The sequence below is a fragment of the Alligator sinensis genome, unplaced genomic scaffold, assembly GCF_000455745.1.
Source record: "Alligator sinensis unplaced genomic scaffold, ASM45574v1 scaffold353_1, whole genome shotgun sequence".
In the NCBI taxonomy this organism is placed as follows: Eukaryota; Metazoa; Chordata; order Crocodylia; family Alligatoridae; genus Alligator; species Alligator sinensis.
In genome coordinates, this window is record NW_005842075.1 from 859,367 (window position 1) to 881,948 (window position 22,582).

Here is a 22,582-nt window from a genome sequence, read left to right on the forward strand (position 1 = left end):
GAGACAGGGGAGTTTAGTCCCCAGCCCCTGCCCTGCTTTGCCTGAAGCACTTCCCTGGCCCATCTCAGGCCTTGGGGACAAGCCTGGAAAGGGCTGCTTTATCCCTCCCCCTCTAGGCACAACCCACCTGGGGTCCCTACAGACCAGGGTGGGGGTTTAAACCCCTCCGCAATCATATTTAGCAGCTGTGGGGGCCAGGCCACATCCCCCAAGTCAGCTTCCCTCCGGCCTTGTGGCTGCTGCAAAGGGAAGGAAGGGATGCTCTAGCGCCTCTGGCTTCTAGCCTGAGCCACTGCAGGCATGTGCCTGCATTTCCAGAATTAAACATGAATTTCTGTTCACTTGCAAATCAGTTCAGTCTTTACAGGTTAGACTAACCTGCAAAGCTTCAATCAATTCAGGCTCCAGATTTTTGAATGTCTGTCTCTAGCCCCTAAGCCAAGTACATTTTAGAGCAAATAGAATGTTAAAACCCTACCTCCAAAAGGTACTGATATCTGAGCTGCTTCTTCACCAAATCATGCCAAATATGAATTATGCAGAAAACCCTAACGCCACAATGGTAAGAGTTGCATTTACATGCATTTTACTGCACCTTGAAAATTAGAAGCAGCTCATTTTCTGGAACTGTCTTAGGATCCTGTGGGACTTCTCAGCATCAAAATTTCACCACCAATTCTAACCCAGTCTTAATGAAGTATGGTTATTTTCAAAATTTTCTGAGTGTGTACGTGGCTCTCACGAGCACTTTGAAATACTGTCTTTTAAAGAACAAGCTCTACTCTGTGGGGCAGTTTCCAGAGGAACCCCTTTGCAGACTGAAGCATGACACAGGTGAGAATATTAATGTACAAAAGCAAACAAGCTTGAAATTTGCCAGGGGCAGGTTTCAAATGTACATTTCTTGGGTATTGTTCAGGGTCAGTGACTACGGTGTATTATCTTCAGTTTTCTAGTAACTTTGATCTCAGGGCAGCTCTATGCACTTCTATTCATATGCTGTAGATCTGAGGAAGACAAATCACCCTCTGTAATGCACCATCTTGTTTTATGCCAGTTTGTAGAGCTAACTTGAATCCCCTAATGACTCTAATAGCATTGCTTCCTCAAAGGAACAGCAGGAGCTGGGCATTAGCTGAAATGAAATCAGTTTGATATGGATCAGTAGAGTAGTTTGAACCACAGGTGGGTACAAGAAGTTATAATAAAACAAAATTTTACAGTAACATTTTATTAGGAGCATTGCATCTCAGGAATCCTTTGTTCAAAATATCTCAAGGGACTGCTAGCCCTGTCCTGGCCCTAAACTGTAGTGGTGCTGAGCAAATTCATAGAATCCATAGGATGGAAAATGCATAGAACCAGCCCAGCCTCCTTCCTTTTTAGCTCATACTGTGTCTGATGATGTGACTCCTTGCCACAGCAGTATACTTCAAAAGGGTAAACAACTTGTCTGCTCCTCACAACCTGTTACTTCAAAATAGAGATTTACCAAGTCAGTTTTATTTCCAAAGGAATTTTGGGTCTTGGACCCACAAGAGGTTTACACCAATGTAACCACAGAGCAGACAAAGTCATGCATTGGTTTAAGTTACTAGAATCTGGCATAGAATTATCCCAGAGAGCAATGGCAAGCGTGTCCTCTCTGACTGGCTTCAAGGTTGAGAGGCAGTGAAAGCTACTGTAGTGTCTTCAAGAGGACTGGATGGTTGGGAGTAGGGACATTCTGAGCCTGTTGCAACTAAAGGAAAATGCAGACCATCTTCCAAACCTTCCTCCAGCCCCTCCAGAAATGGGGGGGTGCTCAGGATCTCCTTCCCTATACTTGCAGGCAAAGCCAAGTGTTGCCAACTAAAACCTGGAAAATTCTCTTTTTTTGTGTTGGAAGTTAAGGGCATGTTAAGCTTAAGCAGAAAACACCTGATGGAATCTGCTGTTTGTTTGTACTTCTCCAAAAGCATGGTAGGCGCCTCAGATTAGTTAGACAAGAGTCTTGCTCCAAAGAGCTTCCTGTAATTAGGCTTAATATAATGAAAAGGAAGAGAACAGATTAAAGGGAGCCAGTTTGTAGTTGGACATGGCTATAGTACAGAGTCCCTAATGCTTTTGTTCATTACATGTCTTGAATATAATTTAGTGAGATTGTTATTCTGAGACATTCTTCTTCCCACTCTGGTTTTTACATGTATGCTCTATGTCTTGCTCTTATTTCCACCTTTGCATCTCTTTCTCTTTAATCATGCATGATGTGCTTTTCTTTGTTTTACCTCCCCTGGATTGTTCTCTTAAATATGACACCTTTTGTCATATTTTTCACCTGTCCTGATTTATGGCCTATTCTTCCTCTACTGCTTCACAGTTCTAAAGTTTGATAGCCCTTTGTGCCTTCTGTCTGTCTCTCTTTTTGCCTCTCTGTAATTAGCTTGACAGCAGCTATTTATTTGGACTGAGGTGCCACTTGGAGGTTACAACTAAGATCAGGGTTTCTTTGTACTACGGTCTGTAACAACATATGCTGAAAGAGCGCCTTCCTCATTCAAAGCAAGAAAGTAAATAAGTTAACACTGCCACCCCTCCTCTGCTGCCATATTTCCAAGCCCCATGCAACAGGATTGGGCCTGGACCAGACCAGGACATTGCCACACAGCTGGATCAGGCCCCAGTCATGCCTGTCCTACACATCAGATCAGGCCCTGGCCACACCTGCTCCTCCCGCTGTGTTGGGCCAACCAGCCAGATCTGGTTCTCAGACAGGCTTGGCATCATATTGCTGACTAGTTCAGCAATCCCTAGCAGTCAAGGATGATTGTCTTCATAATTGTCCTGTCTATGGGTCCAAATATTGCTGATGAGGCCGATCCAGGATCAACAGACTCTGTTGCAACTTGGGCACATGTTTCTGTATGGGGTGGGTGGCTCCAAATTCTTGATTTGGTCCATGACGCACCTTTTCTTCTGCTCCCACTTTTCCATTCCTATGGGCATCGTAAGATTTCAAAATACTGAGATCCTTGCATTAGACTCTTCCTCCATTTGGAGCAATCCTAGGTGATAGTCTCCCATGAGTTGATGTCAATGTTACATTTTTTTCAAGTTGGTTTGAGGTCATCCTTGAAGCACTTTCTCTGCCCTCCTCTTGAGAATACTTATTTTGGCTGGCATTTCTGTTTCCTTGCTAAAATTGTAGACAGTATCTGCTCATGATTTAGGCTTTTTTGAAGCAAAGACAACAGTGAATATTTAATCCATCCCTGTGTCATTTGTTATACATTTTTCCCCTGATTAATTACTGGACATATATTTTCTTGGTCTTTCTCTTGCTTCTAATGTATTTACATACATTTTTGTTGTTGCCTTTTTTGTCCTTTGCACAACATAACCACTTTGTATTTTTAAGATTTTGATGGTTGTGTTGCAGGCTTATGCAATTCCTTATTCTTTTCTTGCTTGCTTTTTTTTCTCTTTTTACCCGACCTTCATCATGTATCCTTATTTCTATTTTTTGTTTAATTCCAGTTTAATTTTCAGGTCATTAAAGAACTTCTGATATAGCCTTGTTAGTCTCTTATATCATCCTTTCAAGTTGGGATTGTTTGCCTTTGTGTTTTTTTTAATATAGCCTCTTTCAGTAGCTGCCAGCTTTTTTACTCTCCTTTTTCTCCTTAGATTTTCTTGCAAGGAGGCCCTACCTACCAATTTGCTGAGGTTGTTGAGGACTGCTTTTCTGAAGTCCATTGTCCATGTTCTGTTCTTCCTAATCCTTTATTGTAGCATTCCAAACACATCATTTCATAAGCAAACAAGGTTAAATCTGATATCTTTTATTAGACCAACTAAAATAGTTGGAAAAATTCTTCTTTGCAAGCTTTTGGGTACAAACACCCTTCTTCAGGCTGAGGAAACATCTGCAGTTGTTCTGTGCTCTTCCTGGATAGGGCAGACTAGAATAAAAGCCAGAGGCCAGCATGCAAGAATGTCAGTCAATTAAAATGCAAATTAAGGCAGTCAGTGGGTAAGAAACAGATGATTCAGAGGGAAGGGGAATGTAGACCTGGTGATGAGATGTAGCTGGTAAATAACAGAGAGGCTATCTGGGGTGTCAGATGCTAGGCAGGTTATAATGTGCCATAAATCTAATGTTTATATTTAGTCCATGATTTTTTGTATTCAGTTGACTGATGAAGTGAAGTTCATAGGCTCGTCTGTGAAAGGTGTTTTGTAAATTCCTTTTTAGAATATGAGATATATTACATGAGGAATATTGATGGTTCTGTTATAGGTTGTAGTTATTATGGGGGTGGTGAAGAATTTTTCAACTTCTTTAGTTGGTCTAATAAAAGATATCAGATTTACCCAAAGAACCTTGTCTGCCTAAGAAATGATAGAAGTTTGGAATTCTACAGAAAAGGATTAAGAAAAATAGATGCATATCTCCGCCATCTCCACAATACCTACACCCCACAACATAACCATCAACATTCCTGAGTCTTATACCTGCACCTCCAGAAATGTAATACAACTCATCCAGTGCACTAAATGCCCTAATGAAAAATATGTAGGAGAAACCAAACAACAACTGCATACCAGAATAAATGCACACCAAAAATCTATCAAAGACCAGAATGCCCAATTACCTGTGGGGACACATTTCTCACAAGGCAACCACTCTGTCCCATCTCTCAGTTCTAATCCTCAAAGGGAATTTACAAAACACCTTTTGCAAATGAGGCTACGAACTTCAGTTCATCAACCTACTGGATACAAAGCATCATGGACTAAATATAGACATTGGATTTATAACCTGCCTAACATCTGATACCCCAGGTCACCTCTCTTTTGTTTACTAGCTATATCTTATCACCAAGATTACATTCCCCTCCCCACCAACCTGTTTCTCACTCATTGACCACCTTAATTTGCATTTTCACTGACTGGCATTCTTGTATACTGGCCTCTGGCTTCTATTCTAGTCAACCCATTCATGAAGAGCACAGAACAACTGCAGATGCTTCCTCAGCCTGAAGAAGGGTGTTTGTACCTGAAAGCTTGCAAAGAAGAATTTTTCCAACTATTTTAGTTGTTCTAATAAAAGATATTGGATTTACCCAAAGAGCCTTGTCTGCCTATGTCCTTAGAGCAACACAGCTACAAGAAGTACCCCTGAAACATGGAAAATTTCATATCGTAATCACTTTCAGCCAAATTACCTTCCACCTTCAGATTCTCAGCAAATTCTTCCCTGTTAATTGCAATCAAATTTAAGATGGTCACCCTTCTAATAACTTTCTTGACCTTGTGAAATGAAAAGTTTGCACAACACATTCCAGTAACTTGTTGGTCTGTGTTCTGCTATATTGCTATTGGGTCCTGTTCTTTACATGTTTCTATTAGATGCTCCACAAAAGCCTCCTATCAAGGCATTGCCTTAATACTTTTCCCTTTTTATCTTCACTTGGAGACAAGTCTGTCTCCCAATTCCACCTTCCTGATCTTAAAAATAGTAACTTTCCCCTTTTTCCTTTCTATACCAACATCCCAGTCCCTCAGTTTATCCCACCAAGTCTTTGTAATGCCAGTCAACTTGAAGTTTGTGCATTAAGACTTCAAGTTTTTTTCCTGTTTATTCCCCATAGTCTTGCCATTTTGTACAGATGTAGTTCGACAGTAGTCCTATTATTTTCCCTTTTGTTTCTTAAAAGTCTATCTCTGTTTCCCATTTCACCCATAGCCCTTGCACCAGGTCACTACTTTTATTTTACTTACTCATTTTCAAGAGCCACTCCCACAAACCTAATTTAAGCCCTGATTTTGAACATCAGGTGCTTCAAGGTGAGGGAGGGGTACTTCAATTAGAACAGCTCTTGGAAAGCTGCTCTAATTAAAACACCACGGCATCACATGTATTCAGTGTTCCTTGTTTCCAGATGTCCATGGGGGGTGCTTTTAACTAAAGTTCATTTGACAGGTTTTAGTTAAAGCACCCTCACCACCGTTTTGAAATGCAGGACACTGAATACATATGATGGTGAGGCATGCTGGAGCGTTCCAATTAAAACAGTCCAACAGACTCGATTAATTGAGTCTGCTCCAACAAGTTCTAATTAGAATGTGTTGGAGCACAAACATAGGCACCCTCAGTGTCCTAGAACAGGGATTCCCAAAGATTTTATGCCATGGCCTGGCAAGCCATGGCCCAGCAATCACAGCTGACCGCAGCCAGAATTTCCAGCCAGCAGACAAGTAAGGATACCCCCACCCATCCAGGCAGGGGGCTGGGTCAACCCCTGCGCTGCCGCAGGCCCTGCAGAAGGAGCCGCAGCCTCTCTGCCCAGCTGTAGAGGGCCATGGTTTGCTAGTCCGTGGCCACTTCCTGTCCGGGAGTCGACTATGCTGTGGGCCGGCACCAGGCCGCAGCCCAGGGATTGAGAACCCCTCTGTCCTAGAATGTTTAGGGTTTTTTTCCCCTCTTCTTTATCGGATAGACCCCTGGCAATTAAGATGTGATTAACCAGTTAATCATGTCACAAGTAGTAACATGGCACATGTTAATACAGTTAATAGTGTGATAAAGCAAGGAACAAGGCACAACATTATTATACAAAATATGTGTAATACCTTTGTGGCTGGTTACCATCAAGCTTTAAATTGCATGTGTGACCGGGCTGATCGTGGCTCCCAGCCTTGGGAGCGCAATGGGAACCTTTGACTTGCCTGCACTCCTCAGATGAGCCCTGATCAACTGATTCTTGTTCCCAGTATTGGGGGTGCATTGAAGTCAAAGGCTGCACAGTGTCACAGAGACTGGGAGCTCCAATGTGTTCCAGCTGTGGAGGCACATTGGAGTCAAGGACTCTCTGCCATGGAAGCTGGGAACCCCAGTCATCTGTTTTGTCCTCCATGCTTCTGGGGCACAGCTGGAGTCAAGGGCTCCACTGTTCTCTGGAGGCTGGGAGTGCAGATCAGCTGGCCTGTCCTCACAGCCTCTGGCGTGCAAAGGAACCCTTGAGTCCACTTCACCTCAGAGGCCAGGAGTAGCAGTTTATTAGGGCTTCCAGCTTTGGGGGCTCATCAAAGCCCTCAACTTTGATATGCTGCTGAGGGTGGGAGTGGGGATCATCTGACTGGCTTCCTAAATGGTGGTGTAAGGGATCCCAGGTTTCTCCTGCCCTGGCAACATGCGTGATGGAGATCTGATCCCCAGTGCCACAATCGGACCTCCTACCATGCATGCCTAGCGTACCAGGAAGTGCAATTGTTGGGATTGTGCATCAGAGCCCATACTCAACATTTGCCAGGGACCATAGACTCTAATGGGCCTCTTCCCAGCAGCCATTCTTCATGGAAATCTATCCAGTTATTGAGGAAGCCATATCCTTCCTGATCTGCCCACAGTATCATATAGCCATGCATTCATTTTGAGGATTCATGTGTCCCAATTCAGCCTCTTCCCTCAACTGTGAGAATTCCAAAAACAACACCCGGGCCCTGATTCCTCCTTGTTCCCAGAACAGTATAGTCACTGTTTTGGGGCCATACCTGCTGGTGTCTCTAATATCCATAATTTCTGAATCAAAGCTAGGGTGACTTGCTTAAAGTTCTTCAAAAGTAGATGGAAGATCTTTTTTTTTTTTTTCCCTTGGGGAAGGATACCACTGATTGAAATACATGCTAAAATCCATTAAATAGCATGGTTTGCAGTGCCAGTTGTGTCTAATTAAGTGGAACCATAATTAGGTAGCATTTTGTATCTTCACTTAAAATGGCAAGATTAAGAAATAAATTCTATCTGCACCATTACTGTAAAATGTTTCTAGTTAAAAACTTAAAAATATTTCAGGATATGGACAGTGTTCTTAACTGGATACCTTTTGTAGCACCTTAAATAACTAGTTTTTAAGAACCTTGTCTTTATGATCACATGACAAACTGTTGAAGCACAATATTAAAATAAATTGATGAAACCAAGCTGCTTTAATGTGCATCAGGGAAATAATCACACCTTGAAAGGATACTATAATGTGATGTTCACGTATGATGGAATAGTCTTCAACTGTAAGTTGCTAAAATCAGCAAAAGTGGCTATTTAGTTTGTCAAATCACATGCAGATAGTTGCTCTCAGTATACTGTTACATGAGCTTTCTAACATGTTTGTAATCAGAAAACAAAGTAGTGATATTGTGTTTATAAGTCGCTATAACTTCTATTTTATGTGTTTTTACATAGGAGCAACTGCTGCAGCACGAAAGGAAGTCATAAGGAATAAGATCAGAGCAATAGGAAAAATGGCCAGAGTTTTCTCTGTGCTAAGGTAGGACTACCTGTTTTGGTAATGAACCAGTTTTTTCATGGTCATTTAGAGCACTCTCTTATTTAAACTATAAACATTTTCTGATGTTTTAATATGCCACTTAAACACAATATATTGGAACCTTTTAAAAATGGTTTTATCTGACAAACATTGCTGCTATACAGCTTCTCTGTGAGTACTCAATTGCCATTGTTTTGAAATGTTATGGCTTTCCAAAGCATAACTGTTAAGCATTTTTAAAGTGTTTTAAAATGGAAATTCCTAACATCTTTTGTTTTTAAGTACCTTTCTCTCCATGTGTAGAATTCACAGTTAGCCACTCTGCCACAAGACTTAAATGCAGAAAGAGTATGTTAAGTATAACATGTCTCATTAAAAAGAAAACCTGCTGTCACAGTTTGTCACCCTTTACTGTTGCTGCAACTTTGAATATGATTAAAGATGAAAGCATTGGGTTCATTTAACTAAAACTCCAGAAAATGAGTGCAAACAGGAGCAACTTGTTACCCTTCATCTGCACTCCTCCACTAACACACGAGTGAGAGTAACTAATTGCTACCTATTGTTTAGAACTTTCCATCTGATGTTTCTAAGTAGAATAGAAAACACATTGTACTGTGCTATTCTTAAATCTGAATATAGAAAATATACTTTCTTCTTCTCAACAAAAGGATTTTTTTTGCATACCATAACTTTCAAAACTAGATTCTTTATCAGCCAAATTATGTGTTGCTGAATATCTCTTTAAACATGTGGCAGACGCAAAAAAGTCTAAACTAAAACCTATATAGGAAATTAATTTTGGATGCTCAGCTCATTTATTTCGTATTTAATACTATACTAATGCAGTGATTCTCAACCAAACTGCTGCAGCATCCTGAGGTGCAGTGATATCCTTTTAAGGGTGTTATTGGGAGCAATATTAGTGCTATTAGATGTGCACACTCCTACACGTTATTCACAAGATAAACATGGAGTTTTCAAATAGAAATTCATAGTGTCAAAACCATTCTGACTTGCTGTGGTCTTTTGGAGTTTTTGCAATAGGGGAATTGCTTTTTTTCCGTTGCCAAAAAATCAAGTGTGCAATGAGGTGTGCTACTACATTTACTACACTTAGAAAAGTTATGGAGGGTTCCTTTGCATATAAGCATGAGAACCATTTTGTACAGTACTAATGATTTATATTGCACGGGAAATATTTTCAGAAGCAGCTTGTGGCTTTCAGCAGGGAATGAGGGATATGGCTCACTTTTGTGTGCCCAGTTTGAAATGCCATAAAGAAATCTGATTTTTCACTGTTTCATCGCTTTCAGAAAATTGCACTGTTCTCAAGGTATTTCAAGTAAGACAAAATTTGTAGCTCCCTGATTGCAAAGATGGCAAAAGAGTGAAAAGGAGAATAGAAACAAGAAGATTCATTATTGCTGCCCTCTGTAGCAGAGACAGATGCATTTCAGCATCTTTGCATGACCTAAGCACACTTCACAATTGTATAGGAGGAGAGAAGATTTTGGGTTCTGAATCTGCAGGTCATTGAGGATGAGGAAATTAATGGAGACCAAGGGCACTCAGCACCTGACAGGAACTGTTCAGATCTTTACAAAACTGGACCTTTGGTATGTCTGTCACCTCTGCGGTGCTCCAGACCATCAGCTGTTACTCTGCATGGGCCAGATTGAGAGATGAGGCAGTTGAAGTACCTTAGGGATGACAACTTCTTGCATTCTCTGTCTAGTGTGAAGGAGAGCAGCAGGGTGGGGGTGCCCTCAGAGCAGCCTCACTGCCTCATTTCTGGGTTTCGCATCAATAGAGTGGGAGCAGGTAAATGGAGTATGCTTTTCAGCAGAGCTCTCAGAGCATCAGGAAAGCTGTGATGACATACCCTTAACATCCCTGTAGAGCAAGCACAATGTTGACACACTTAAAACCTTGTTAGGTAAATCAACATGTACCAAATCCTGTTTATAGTCATAGCAATTAACATCACGTGGGCCTATATGACTATAGGTATAGCCTATATGTAGGATTATATATTTATGACTATGTAGATCCCGTATAGTATGATAATGAATTTGGTTCTGGGCAGAAGAGGTCCCAGGCAAGACACAAGGGGTATTTATACATGTGCTTCAGGAGTGAGCAGGGCACTCTGAGAGCTGATCTAATTAAAGCGCCCAGAGCATCACATATATCAATGTCCCTGCACTGAAAAATTGTGGCAGTGGTGCTTTAACTAAAACTCATTGAACAAGCTTTAGTTAAAGCGCCTCCGCCACCATTATTAAGTGCAGGGACCCTGATATATATGAGGCTGGAGTCTCTTGGAGCACAGTAATTGCTGCGCTTCAGCAGATTCAATTAATTACAGCATGTTGGAGCAGCCTTGCTGCATATGTAAAGGTGCCCATGGACTGCTCAAGCCCTCAGACAGGACTTAAATCAAACCCTAGTGGAGCTTTGTGCAAGTCACCTCCACAGGAATAAATTTCACTCCTTTTGACTGGAGGGTTTGAAGATAAGCATATGCATTAAATGACTCTGTCTGAGAATGTAACATGGTAAATGCATTTTTTTTCTTGGTCCAAGCCACTACTGTTCCAAACCTAGGAAACAAACATTTTTTTTTCCCCTGCCCCCTCTCCCCTTTACAGAGAAGAGAGTGAGAGTGTGCTGACACTGAAAGGTTTGACTCCAACGGGAATGCTGCCCAGTGGTGTGCTCTCTGGAGGAAAGCAAACTCTGCAAAGCGGTAAGCACGTTTGTATCTGTGAGCCATTATATGCGTAAGACATTTGAGTAACTGCAGAATCCAAGGAAAATAATCTCAATCTTCTCAGAAATTTTTTTTTTAATGTTAGAATAAGACTTTTGATGGTATGTGAACATTTGTGAGGAGTTCATATAAGATGACTTTTTGAGGCTTATATCCCACTGATTTTCAAAGAGGGAAAAAAACCCAGAAATAAACCAGACAAAAGTGATAGCCAAAAATGTACATATGAAGTATATGCATATGCTTTCTACGCAGTTCATAATTTCTTCTTGCCTGTTTAAAGTACTTTTTGATGCACAGAATTGGAGATTCAGGTTTGATAATGACACAAACCATATTTTTTATCTGATTTCTTCTCCCTCATTGAAAATCATTCAAAAAAATAGTTTTAGAATTAGAATTTATCTCCTGGCTGTACTGAATGATGATACGTGAGGTATATAAAATAGAGTAGTTGCACAATCCACTTTAATCTGAAGCGAGGGAGCAATCTACTAACATCATGCTTGCTAGGTATGAAAAAGTGTATTTTTTTTAATGATTTTCATCTTAGTTTTGTACTGAGACATGTTTTGTCACAGGAATGCACTAAGTCTGTAGTAGCAGTACACTTGATGCCTTATTCCATTTGAAATTAGCAACTGCGAAAGAATGTTTAATTTACTAATGTATGCTCTCTTTTTTCCTGTATTTACTATTGTACAATATATGCCATGTACCCAAGAATGTTTTACTTTTTTATATTGTAGTTCTGCTGTCTGCATATGTCAAAAATGGAAATGCACTTTATATATTTTACGCAGTCTCTGCCTCTAACTTTCCTGTTTCCCTCCTGGAAGTATTCTTTTGCTGTATTTTTCCCTTTACTGTCTCTCTTTTCTTATCTAGAAGATTCAGGTACTTTGTGGTAATTTTTTTTTGGTGCCTTGTGTGTTACACAGATAGTAACGTTCTGCTTTGAAAATGCTGCAATATGATTTACCAGAATGTCTCTCTCAGTGTTTCAGTGGGATTGTGTCTTTATCCAGGCTCTTCTCAGTATCATTCTGTTAGATTTGTCAGACAATTTGGACCAAGGAAAATGCTGATGTTACCCTGACAAAATATTAGGAAACAAACTAACTTTTAGTATATTACCAAAAAGTTGTTAAAATGGCTAAAATGAAAATCCCCTCATACTGCAGTATTCTGGCTTAGTAAAACATTACTATACACAAACTATTACATTAATTAACACGTAGTACACCATTCACCAAATATTCTGAAATCTACATAGTTTCTGTTCAGCACATTTTCATAATACTTTGTTTTAACAGAAAATATGACCAATATGTTCCGTGGAAATACACATTTTAGTCATCGTCATTTATGCCTAATGTGTCAGTGCTGGTTTGGATCCAGTTATTCATCTTAATTTCTTCTCACAGTGACTATGTTTCTTTTTTTGTTTTGTTTCTGTTTTGTTTCCATTTTTTAGATGTGTCATCTTACCTTGTCGTGTGAGGGGTGTAGACTCACCTTGGTGCATGTGGATTACCTCTGGTAACTTTCACATGCAGCAAGATGACAATATACATCTTAGCATTGATCTCAATCCATATTTAACATCAAAGCTACAAATGCTTGTTGTTTGGGGAGGAAAAAACCCTTCTGATTTTGGGGGAGAAAGGATTGCATTTTGATCTGTTTTCTGAATAAGCAGATTTTTTTAAAAAATGTCTTTGCTGCTCCATTGGTAAGTTAGATTGCATTTTCTGACTGCTTCAGCTTCTAAATCTGGCTGTAAGAACAAATGCAAACCGAAATTGAAGGATATGATTCGAATTGCAAACTACCAAGAAATTTCAAAATTGGTTATTTTTAATAGTGACTTAAAAAAAAAAAAAGCACAAAACAATTATGGCCTGCAGTATGCACATAGCACTGCAATAGATTTTAATGATTACATTTTTCTCTCTTACCCAGCTGTTGTGTTTTCACTACCTGCAGCTTTTAATCTCACTATTACCTCTACTTTTATTAAATATCAACTGATTTAACAGACTAAAATTATTTGGATCAGAGACATGGTATTATAATGAGGGAAGTGTGCAGATAAAGGCACATTGAAACCCAAGCTGGTTTGTGAGTAAAATAAAATGTACTTGCATTAACCCCCTGTTCAGTTGGGGGCGGGGGGTGGGATTCCAGGAGAGAGAGCAAATTACAAGCTGTAAATTTTATTTTTCCCTCTTAAGTGGTACTCCAGTCCTGTGTAGTACTAGAAGCATCTAGTGCTCTCTAAATGAAGATCTGAAATAGTATGAATTTCTTCTTTGGGCTTTATGCCACTTTTCCCCCATCCCTTTCTGGATACCCACAAATTGGGCTGCCACAGTCCTAAATGCCAGAGTCATTTTATAGTACACTTCGTAGGTGAGATGCATAATATGGAAAAAATATATATTTTTTCAATTTTTTTGAGCTGAAAGAAAAAAATGTTTTTTGTTTTTTAAAAAAAGTTTAATTTGCAAATCCTTCAGCTTCCAAAAAATATTTCTGTAGCTCAATCAAGCCTGCAAATTATACTTATTCTGTTCTTTGTGTAGCATTTCTGTGTTGTCTTTTGTGCCAAAATCCAGCACTTACAGTAACATTAGTGTATTAGCTCCTTTGCTATTCACTGACTTGTTCTTAGAGTTAAAATCCTCTGCTCATTTTTCTCATTCGTTTTGCTACCCCTTTCTTCTCTTCAGCTACTGTTGAGGCTATTGAGGCTGATGAAGGTAAATTAGCCAGTCCCCTTTCTGTTGTTCCTACAACAGATAAGGGCTCTGCTGGGTGTATTCATTTTGCTGTAGCTTGTACAGAGTGTGTGGGTGTTGGGCTAACAATTGTGGCTCGATATTAACCAAAGTGTACTTGCTTTAAAGGGGAAAGTGCTTTTTGTTGTTGTTTTTTTTTCTTTTTTTAAAGTTATGATGCTGTTCTAATTTGTGTACATTAAACTCAAGTACTAAGTAATGTCATGAGCCGATGAGGAGACTTGTATTTCAGCTAAAAGGGGACACGACACGGCAGCTGTTAATAAATTGCTCTTTGACACACAGTGCATGAGCAGTATTTGAAAGGCTGAATCATTTCTCTGGCCTCAAATCGTTTTCGGCTATCTTTGATAAAGGAGACCAACACACAGCTTTACAAACGTGGTGGGGGTTTATTCCTGGATTTGCGGGTTTTTGGAGGGGGGTTTTGACCGGGGTGGGGGGAGCACTATAAAAAGCAGGTTTTGAGTGAATCTTTTTGGTGCAGGTCAATATGTTTATGTCTCTTTAAACAGTAAAATACCATGAGACATTTGTCTGCCAAGATGTCAGTTTCTTCTAATAGTGTCAGTTAAAATACTGGGTATTTACATTAGTGCAACCGTTAACACCAGCACCATCATAGCTACAGATTTAAAATGACTGGCTGCCTAAGAAGGTTTCTGAATGTTTACTCTTGCAAACTTTGTTGCTTTCTTAATGATCTTTTAAATTTAAATCCACATGTGATTTCTTTAACAATAAAGTTAAGATCGATTTACAACTGAAATAAGTATGTGCAGTTTGCAATCGGCAATGCAAAGTTTTGAAAGAAGAATTTCGAAGTTCCCCTTTAAAACAAAATTCTTCAGTTGTATTTTGTTCTTGCCCCCTTAAAAAACGTGTCTTTATTTAAAAAATAAAATAAAATCTCATGATCATGGTTCCTTGATGCGGTAAAAGTGCCTTTTGAGCACCTGAATTTGTTTTTGATCTTTATAAAGCAGCAAACAAAATTATACAACAAATAAGTAAGAGAAAATACAACTGCTTTCTAAATAGCAGTGATTGAGCTGCTATTTATGTTGGAATTATCTATTCCTATTGGCAAACTCTAATCTGCAGTGTGCATTCTCGTTGACAGTTTGGCTGTTTTCTGTGATTTCTGTGACTATGTGTTGTGTTTAGTATCCTCTCAATGTAAACTGCTAATACTCGTTGTCTGACCAGCAACTACAGCAGAGCACATTCTTCAGCACTAAGATTTATAACATGACTGCTTGAAATAAAATTGACAGAAAGTGAGCCCCATTCCAGGAATATTCATTCTTCAAGTTAATTCTTGATTTGCCGTTATCACTAGATAGCCACTCCAAACATAGCTATTTATTTCCTGGTTGAAATACAGCAATCCAATGCTGGATGAAAGGTTACATCTTTCTATAATTTAAGTAAAAAATATCATCACCAAGGCTGCATCAGTCAAGTGCTCACAACCACTCCTGGGAGAAACCTCTCTCAGGGTCAAGTCCCAGAATGGGACCAAGTTTAACAAAGCTATCCATTAAACACATGCTCTCAGGGTTTGGCATGGGTGCTCACTAAGCATTTTTATTTTCGTGAGAGAATTAAAGAATTCAAAATATTTGATGTAGGCCTTTATTTTCACTACCAGCCCCCCACCCCCTTCGATTGACTAATCACCATGGGTTTTTTTCCTCACTAAAATGATATATGCTAAAAAATCATGCACCTCAAATTTTACCTGAAGTATGAAATGCTCATAAAATTGCTAACAAAATTAATCATGAGGAACAGAGGGAGTCTACACACTTGCACAGGAATGGTTGGCAAAATTTCAGCATGAAAATGCTTTCTCTGCTCCTTACAAAATTCAGGGAGTGGTATATTGGTACCAGGCCTGTTCAGGGGGGTTTCAGAAGCAATAAGAGAACCGTGTATCACTGTAGTGATGGGCCAGCTTGTGAAATGGAAAATAATAGTTCTGTATAGCAGGATGCGAGTCTGCTGTGTCCCAATTTGGTGGAAAATCCCTAGATGAGGGAGGGAAATCTTGAAATCAATCTCTCTAATTTCCTAATCTCTCCATCCCAAAGGAAGTTTTCAGGTTCCTGGTACTAACACACCATCTCTGCTGTGTGGCATGTTATGAGAAAGGCATTACCAAAATGCATCCAACATTCTTGAGATTCATTAGATTAATTTGGTTTGGATTAGAAGAGAGAAAAACACACAAGGCTACTGTAAATTATATTAAAAGCTGCCAACAGCTCTTTGCCTATAGTGCCTTTTTCTCTTCTGTTTAAATAGAGATATCTTCAAAAAGAAGTCCTATAATGAAACAGTTGTATTGGATTCTACAGAGACTTTTGCTTAGTCTGTGGATACCTGCTGAGATCAATGTGGAATTGTTAGTGTCATTGCTGAAGGACAGATTCATTGACTTTTTAAATGTAGTTACTGGGTCCTATGTTGATTTATTTTCAAAGTTAAGAGGGACAAATGTACAAAAAGAATGATATTCTTAGTCTATGTCGCACTGAATTACTGCAGTTTCACCAAATTACTTTCTAGAGCCCAAGGGATGTCAGGGAAGGTTACTGTTCTTGATCAACACGTGAGCAGTTCAGCTGAGATAAAGTCTGCAAAGCCTTCTGAAAAGAATGATAGAGCTGCCCCTGTTTGATACCTGTAATGTGTGTTCTGCAAACTGACCACACAGCATTGTTTGCTGTTTCTCATTGGCCCAATCTTTTAAATCTTCCTTCTGTTCTTACTGAGAAAAAGTCCTTGGAAGTCTGTGGGAGTTTTGCCCGAGTAAGGAAATTAAGGCTGAGGACAGTGTTTGTAAGGCTTCAATTTATTTATTTTTTTTAAATATATGTAGACAGTGCTTTGGGCATTGTTCCTGATTCCAGTTATAGCCTTATAATATTTTAAGCTGAACCCAGGTGGACAACAAAATATTAGAAGTTAATCTTGATGAAAATACTTTTGGATTGCAAGAGCGACATTAGTTGTTAACTCATTAGCTCTCCAAATATGGTACAAAGTCTATTGTGTTGTCAGGTTTTGTCATTTTGTTCTTCACAATGAAGGAATTTCTAACTCATTGACTGATAAAGTGGTGAAATGTCAACAGGTTTACTTTTGCTAATTTTCTTTTTAATAATCCTTTATTTAGCTATCAAAGGATTTTCACCGCAGCATAAGATCACTAGCTTCGAAGAAGCGAAAGGCTTAGATCGAATTAATGAGAGGATGCCTCCTCGCAGAGATGCCATGCCATCTGATGCCAACCTTAACTCCATCAACAAGGCAATCTCCACAGAGACTAATGGCACTGACAGCAATGGCAGTAATAGCAGCAATATTCAGTGACCATTTCCTGTTTTGTTGAGCTGCAGGGCATGATGGGATTACTGCACATCAGCAGTTGGATGTTCTTGCCTCTGATAATAGCTTACTTGCTCTGGGGGCCAGGTGTTGGATTCAGTTTACAATATCATCTATGAAGAGATAGTAAACTTTATTTTGGTGGGTGGGGTGGGGGTGGGGGCTAAACACCTCCTTTGGATATGCCTTTAAAATGCTTGTAGAAAAATGAAAGCTAATGCTGGTATATATTGCAAAGTTAGGGGAATGAACATGTTTTCCTACTGCATTGGGAACTTCTAGATATGTTACTGAAAGGCCTTTTATTATGTTACTGGACATGAAAACTTTGTTTAATTTCTTACTAACTATTGTACGTTTACAGTTGCAGCACTAAACATGGATGACATCAAAACATTTTTAACAAAATGATGTACAAACTAAATAAGGACTATTTATTGATAATGTTTTGCTACTCTTGTCAGACAATGGCTATAAAATAAATTAGGCAGTCTTTAAAAATATATATATAAAAAAAGAATGTTGCAAATTTGTTAAAAATGCCAAAAAAAAAAAAGAGGACAGTTTAATTTTGTACAGATTATGCTTACCTCAGGTTTCTTTAGTGTGCTTCAATGCCCTTCTTTAACTATAACACTTATCTTACTAATTTGGCAGCAAATATCTTTCTCTTTAAGTTTAAAATAACTGGAATAATGATAACATTTATCTTTTTTTGCTGTTTATATTTAGGGTTTTTTTGGGTAAATCAAGTCTTGGTTGTGGCTTGCTGAATTTAAATATTTATGAGTGGTGCATTTTTAAGTATAGTGAACAAGACACCATATTAAGTGCAGTGAAAAGCATCTATATTCTGTAAAAATCTGCCTATGCATGTTTTTTAAGAAAAAATGGCTGTATAGGCCTGTATGGGACTGTAATGCGCTTAGTGGTCTGACTTATACTGGAAATGTATGTATACTGGCGTACTTTATATTCTCTAAAAAATGCTTAATGCCTTTGAAATTTTGTAATCGAAAAAAGCTTTGAAAAATCTAAAGGGGAGAGTATTCTTAACAAAAGTTTTTAACATAAGCTTGTCAGTGCACATATAGATGGTTAGCATGTTTAGCAAACCTTGTGAAATTTAAATAAGTTTGTAGTTACATGTGAAATTCTAAATGCATGATAACTGTTAATGTCATAATGGTTTAGTCATTTTGTTATGTTCTGTCATGTGCCACAAAATGTGTAATTTTTTCACTTTTTTCCCTTTGTATATCAGTTACGGGTTACAACTGGTTCATTCTAAAAAAAGAAAATAAACACAACAGTCCATTGATATTTTTTAACAATTGTATAAGTGCCCAAGTAATTCACTACAGCCTACAGCCTTGCCTTTGTAATTTGACTTCGAAATGTTGGCAATCAAAGCATGCACTTGTAACAATGAAAAAAGCATTTTATATTACTACTCAATAAAATGTGCATGAACTTAAGGGGCTCTTTCCTGTCTTGCCGAGTGTTCAACTGTGCAAGCACATATGCGCCCACACATATGCTCATGGCTGCCTTTTTCCTGCAGGAGGGAAGAACCCCATTTAAAAGAAAAAGGCACAGGTATGTTTTGTGAGAAAGTCAGTCTTGTACTAAAGAAGTGTATTTTATCATCAAGTGGTTTTAGGTCATTAGACTTTTGAATTGCACTGAAAAGCTAAAGGCTGCCCTTGTTTTCTCCTGCCCCCATGTTCTAAACAGAGCTGCTTTTTTCTTCTGAAGTGGATATTTTTATGTTGCATCTGCCTTGACAAATAATGTGAAAACCCTTATCTTGTGCACTCTTACTCCTCTTCCTAGTATCCTATATTAATGGTATGCTTTTCTTTTTCAAAATAACATTATTGCAGGTTTGGCATGCAGCAGTGTACATTGTACTTAAGCACTGTATCCAAGCTGGATGTTCTGATTATTCTCTGTTGCCACAGGTCCTCAAAGTCTATTGTTGTTAAACCAAGGCAAAAGATTTACTTTTTTCCCTATCTTTTTTAAAAGATTTTTTCTGCATAGAAAATTACATCTACAGAAAGTATGTGTAATTAACTGTCAAATACGAAAGGAAGGTACTCTTCTGATTGCAAAGAAAATCTCCAGTGCAAATCCTGAGTCCCTTGTTCCCTTCCTGCACCCCCTCTTTCCACAATTTCTTTTGTTCCATCTTGTAAATTATGAAGATATGATTGCAAAATGTGAAGAACATCCCACTTACATCTGTAAGCAGCATATTGAATGGACAGTCTTTAGAGATGTTGTTCCTTGTTAGTTCAGTTTTGCACTAGGGGAAGGCGAATGGTGCAAATTCTAATGGCACTTCAAAACACTTTGAGATGTTGAGATTTAAAGCATACTTTGTATTCAAACAAATGAAATGTTAAAGCTTCTCACTTTTCTTCATTTTCCATTTGGGTGTCCTTCATCCTCCCTCTACTGCACAGGCTGTTGTACTCTGTTCAAGTAGCAAATGCCACTGATAGCAGCAGTCACTGGTATTGTATTAGTCCTCCCTAAAAGTGCTGGCTGTTAACCATTGATTCAGTATTTGTTTTATGTTAATGGTGTTTGCCTCCTTGTACAATGGGCCTGTTGATTTGACAGAATAGAAGTTGTAACAAAACTGCAGCCACTCCATGATGTCCAGGACTTGGTGACAAGGTAAAAAGAAAAGCAATAAACTAAAGTTGCTTTTCATGGATCACAGTAGATGTAACAAGTACAGCAAAGAAGAGGTGGCTACAAGGTAATTATTACTCATTTGTTCTTGGCAAGAATATTAACAAAAGGTCTATATGAAAAATAATTTTGGAAGTGGAAATGAAATTGTAGAACAGTTCTTAGCCTCACCAGCCTTTCTTATTTACTAAATTGTGTTCCTACAGGTTACATTTTCTCAGCAGTGAATGTCAGTAGTCAGTGACTGAGTTTACTAACACCTAATTTAATTGTGGAACAAGAATCACAATAATGAAAGGTTTATTTGAAAAAAACAACAACCTGTTCTCACAAAAGGGAAATGTTTTGAATGTTTGGTATGTTATAAGTTTATGAATTTAGTAGCCTGTGGGCCAGGGTGCATGTGCATCCATGTACATCCCCCACAAAGAAGGTGTCTGCTCAGTGCAGGACTGATGACCTTTGGGCCAGATTAAAATTTGCCAATTACCAACATCCACAAAAGTGCCAGTCAGGGGTCAGATTGGCACAGGGTTTCCTGCCTTTTCCCTCCAGCCATATTTCCTCTTTCCTGCTTCACCAGCTGGAAGAAAGAAGTCTGTGCCACTGACTTCGCACTGGGTTGATTCTCCATGACCACTTTAAACTGCAGTTAGGACAAGGTTAAGTTGAGAGTGTGGCACAAAGATGTGTAAGTATGCACTGTGATATGGCATTGTGTATACTCATTTCTCTTGTACATATCCTTCTCTTCAAAAACATGGTTAGCAGCAGCTCCAGAATTGAATGTATGATTTCTTTTTCCAGCCACCAGCCTGCCCTCTGCGAGGGGAATGGGCTTGTAAAATATTGAGCATTGTGAGAGATTACTATTTGGTATTAAGTGTTTCTTGGTTGTCCTGCAGCAGAGCCCTGTCTGTTGTCCCATGAACCTGTTCCATCACATTTAAACAATAAATATATCAGAACTGCAAATATTGCATCCAAATCTTAACTTCTTAAAAATATAGAGGAATTTGGAGTCTAGATCCTGGTTCAGGTCCACTTTTGTCACTAGCACAATACTAGCGTGAGTTCTCCCTAAGCCGTATGGATACAGTTTGCCGTCTTTGGGAACTCTACCAACCAAATTAAGGTCATTAAGCACTCATTAAAGAATGGTGCCCACTAGAATATACCTGAGTTGACTTCCTGGCTTTGTTGATTTGTCACAGTCTGCATAGAACTCAAACCCTAAAAATAATTTTTGCATTGATTTACAAGTTCCTACTGATTTTTTTTTTTTTTTCTTTTTATTCTTGCTCTCCAAGGTGCTGTAGTTCAGCTTGCAGCCAAGTACACCAAATGTTACCCCTTCTGCAGAGAAAGGGCTGTGAGAATGTGCTATTTTAAATGTATCAAAAAATCTTTGCTTTAAGATAACTTGCAGATTTCTCTAAGTTGCTTTTATAGAGTTTGGGGTTTTGTTTCTTTGTTTTACTTTAGGAGGGGTTGGTTTCTTGCTTTTTGTTTTGCTTTGTGGTTCATTTATTTAACAATTAAAAAGAGAATCAGTCTCACGTGTTCAATCTTTTCCTGAAAAAACTTGTTGTGAAAATACTTCACAGTGGTTAGATGGAAGTCTTTAACTACTTTAATATAGGACACTGCACATGGAATTTAATGGAGTTTAAGATTTTTTTTGTCAAGTATCCTGAGCGAATGTTAAATTCCAAGAACCCAACATACTTTGTAGACTATTTTTCCAGTAATTGAAGCCCATCCTTTTTTGTTTTTCTTACTTTTCCTTAGAGTAGGGGAGCTCAACCCACAGTGTGCAGGCCAGATCCAGTGCCTGACATGGGTGTTATCTAGCCCATAGGGCTCCCCATGAGCTCATGGGAAGCCACGCAAACCATGGCCTTGCATGCTGGATTGGGCATATGCGGCCAGGTGCTGGGCCCCAAGGTCCAATTCCAGTATGCAGGGACGACATGAAACCCCAGGGCCCTGGTGCATGAGAGCTAGCCAAGGCCATGTGGACCCAATCCTGGTGCATGGGGTCAAATCTGGCCAGCCAGACCAGCCTCAAGCCACTCGTCTGGCCCAGCGGGCCAAAACATTGAGCACCACTGCCCTATAGCAATTTAATTGTAGGAAAAATAACATGTTTTTCTAACTATCAGCTACATGTTAAGGATCAGTAGAGTGTATGTAATGCTAGGCTGACACACACGAGTGATCAGCAGGTGATATTTGTTAGAAATTTTCTCCCCCTCTGCTCTTTTTTTCTTTCTGCTCTTCTTTTTTTCCCTCTCTCTGCCCATACTCTGTTTCCATTGCTCTTTGGCTCAGTGTCCTAAAATAGTAAAACAAAAGGGTTGTGTCTCTAACATGAAGAAATCATGCAGGCAAAAAAGGATGGAAACAGTTGTAACTGTCAAATATATAAAACGTTCAAGTCTTACTTACACATACATGTTACTGCTCTGGTTGGCTTTTAAAATATGTGACTCGCAAAGTTTTTAAAGAGGGCTTTGCTCAATTCCTGTACACTTTAATGTTATGGACTTTTTAAGCTTATATTTGCATAACTGTCATTAAATATATAA

At 39.0% G+C, this 22,582-nt stretch overlaps 1 protein-coding gene across 6 annotated transcripts in view; it reads left to right on the forward strand.

Annotated features, from left to right (window-relative positions):
- Positions 1–18,763, forward strand: part of PPP3CA (protein phosphatase 3 catalytic subunit alpha) — a 344,753-nt gene extending 325,990 nt beyond the window's left edge. For 4 of the 6 annotated variants that reach the window (XM_025204265.1, XM_025204266.1, XM_025204268.1 and 1 more), the window contains 4 exons: positions 8,225–8,309; positions 10,964–11,061; positions 13,821–13,850; positions 17,074–18,763. In XM_025204265.1, coding sequence (XP_025060050.1) covers positions 8,225–8,309; positions 10,964–11,061; positions 13,821–13,850; positions 17,074–17,270 — 410 coding nt within the window. In that variant the 3' untranslated portion in view covers positions 17,271–18,763. The remainder of the gene's footprint in view (positions 1–8,224; positions 8,310–10,963; positions 11,062–13,820; positions 13,851–17,073) is intronic. The other 2 variants (XM_025204269.1, XM_025204270.1) reach the window with 1 other exon arrangement.
- The last annotated feature ends 3,819 nt before the right edge of the window (positions 18,764–22,582 follow it).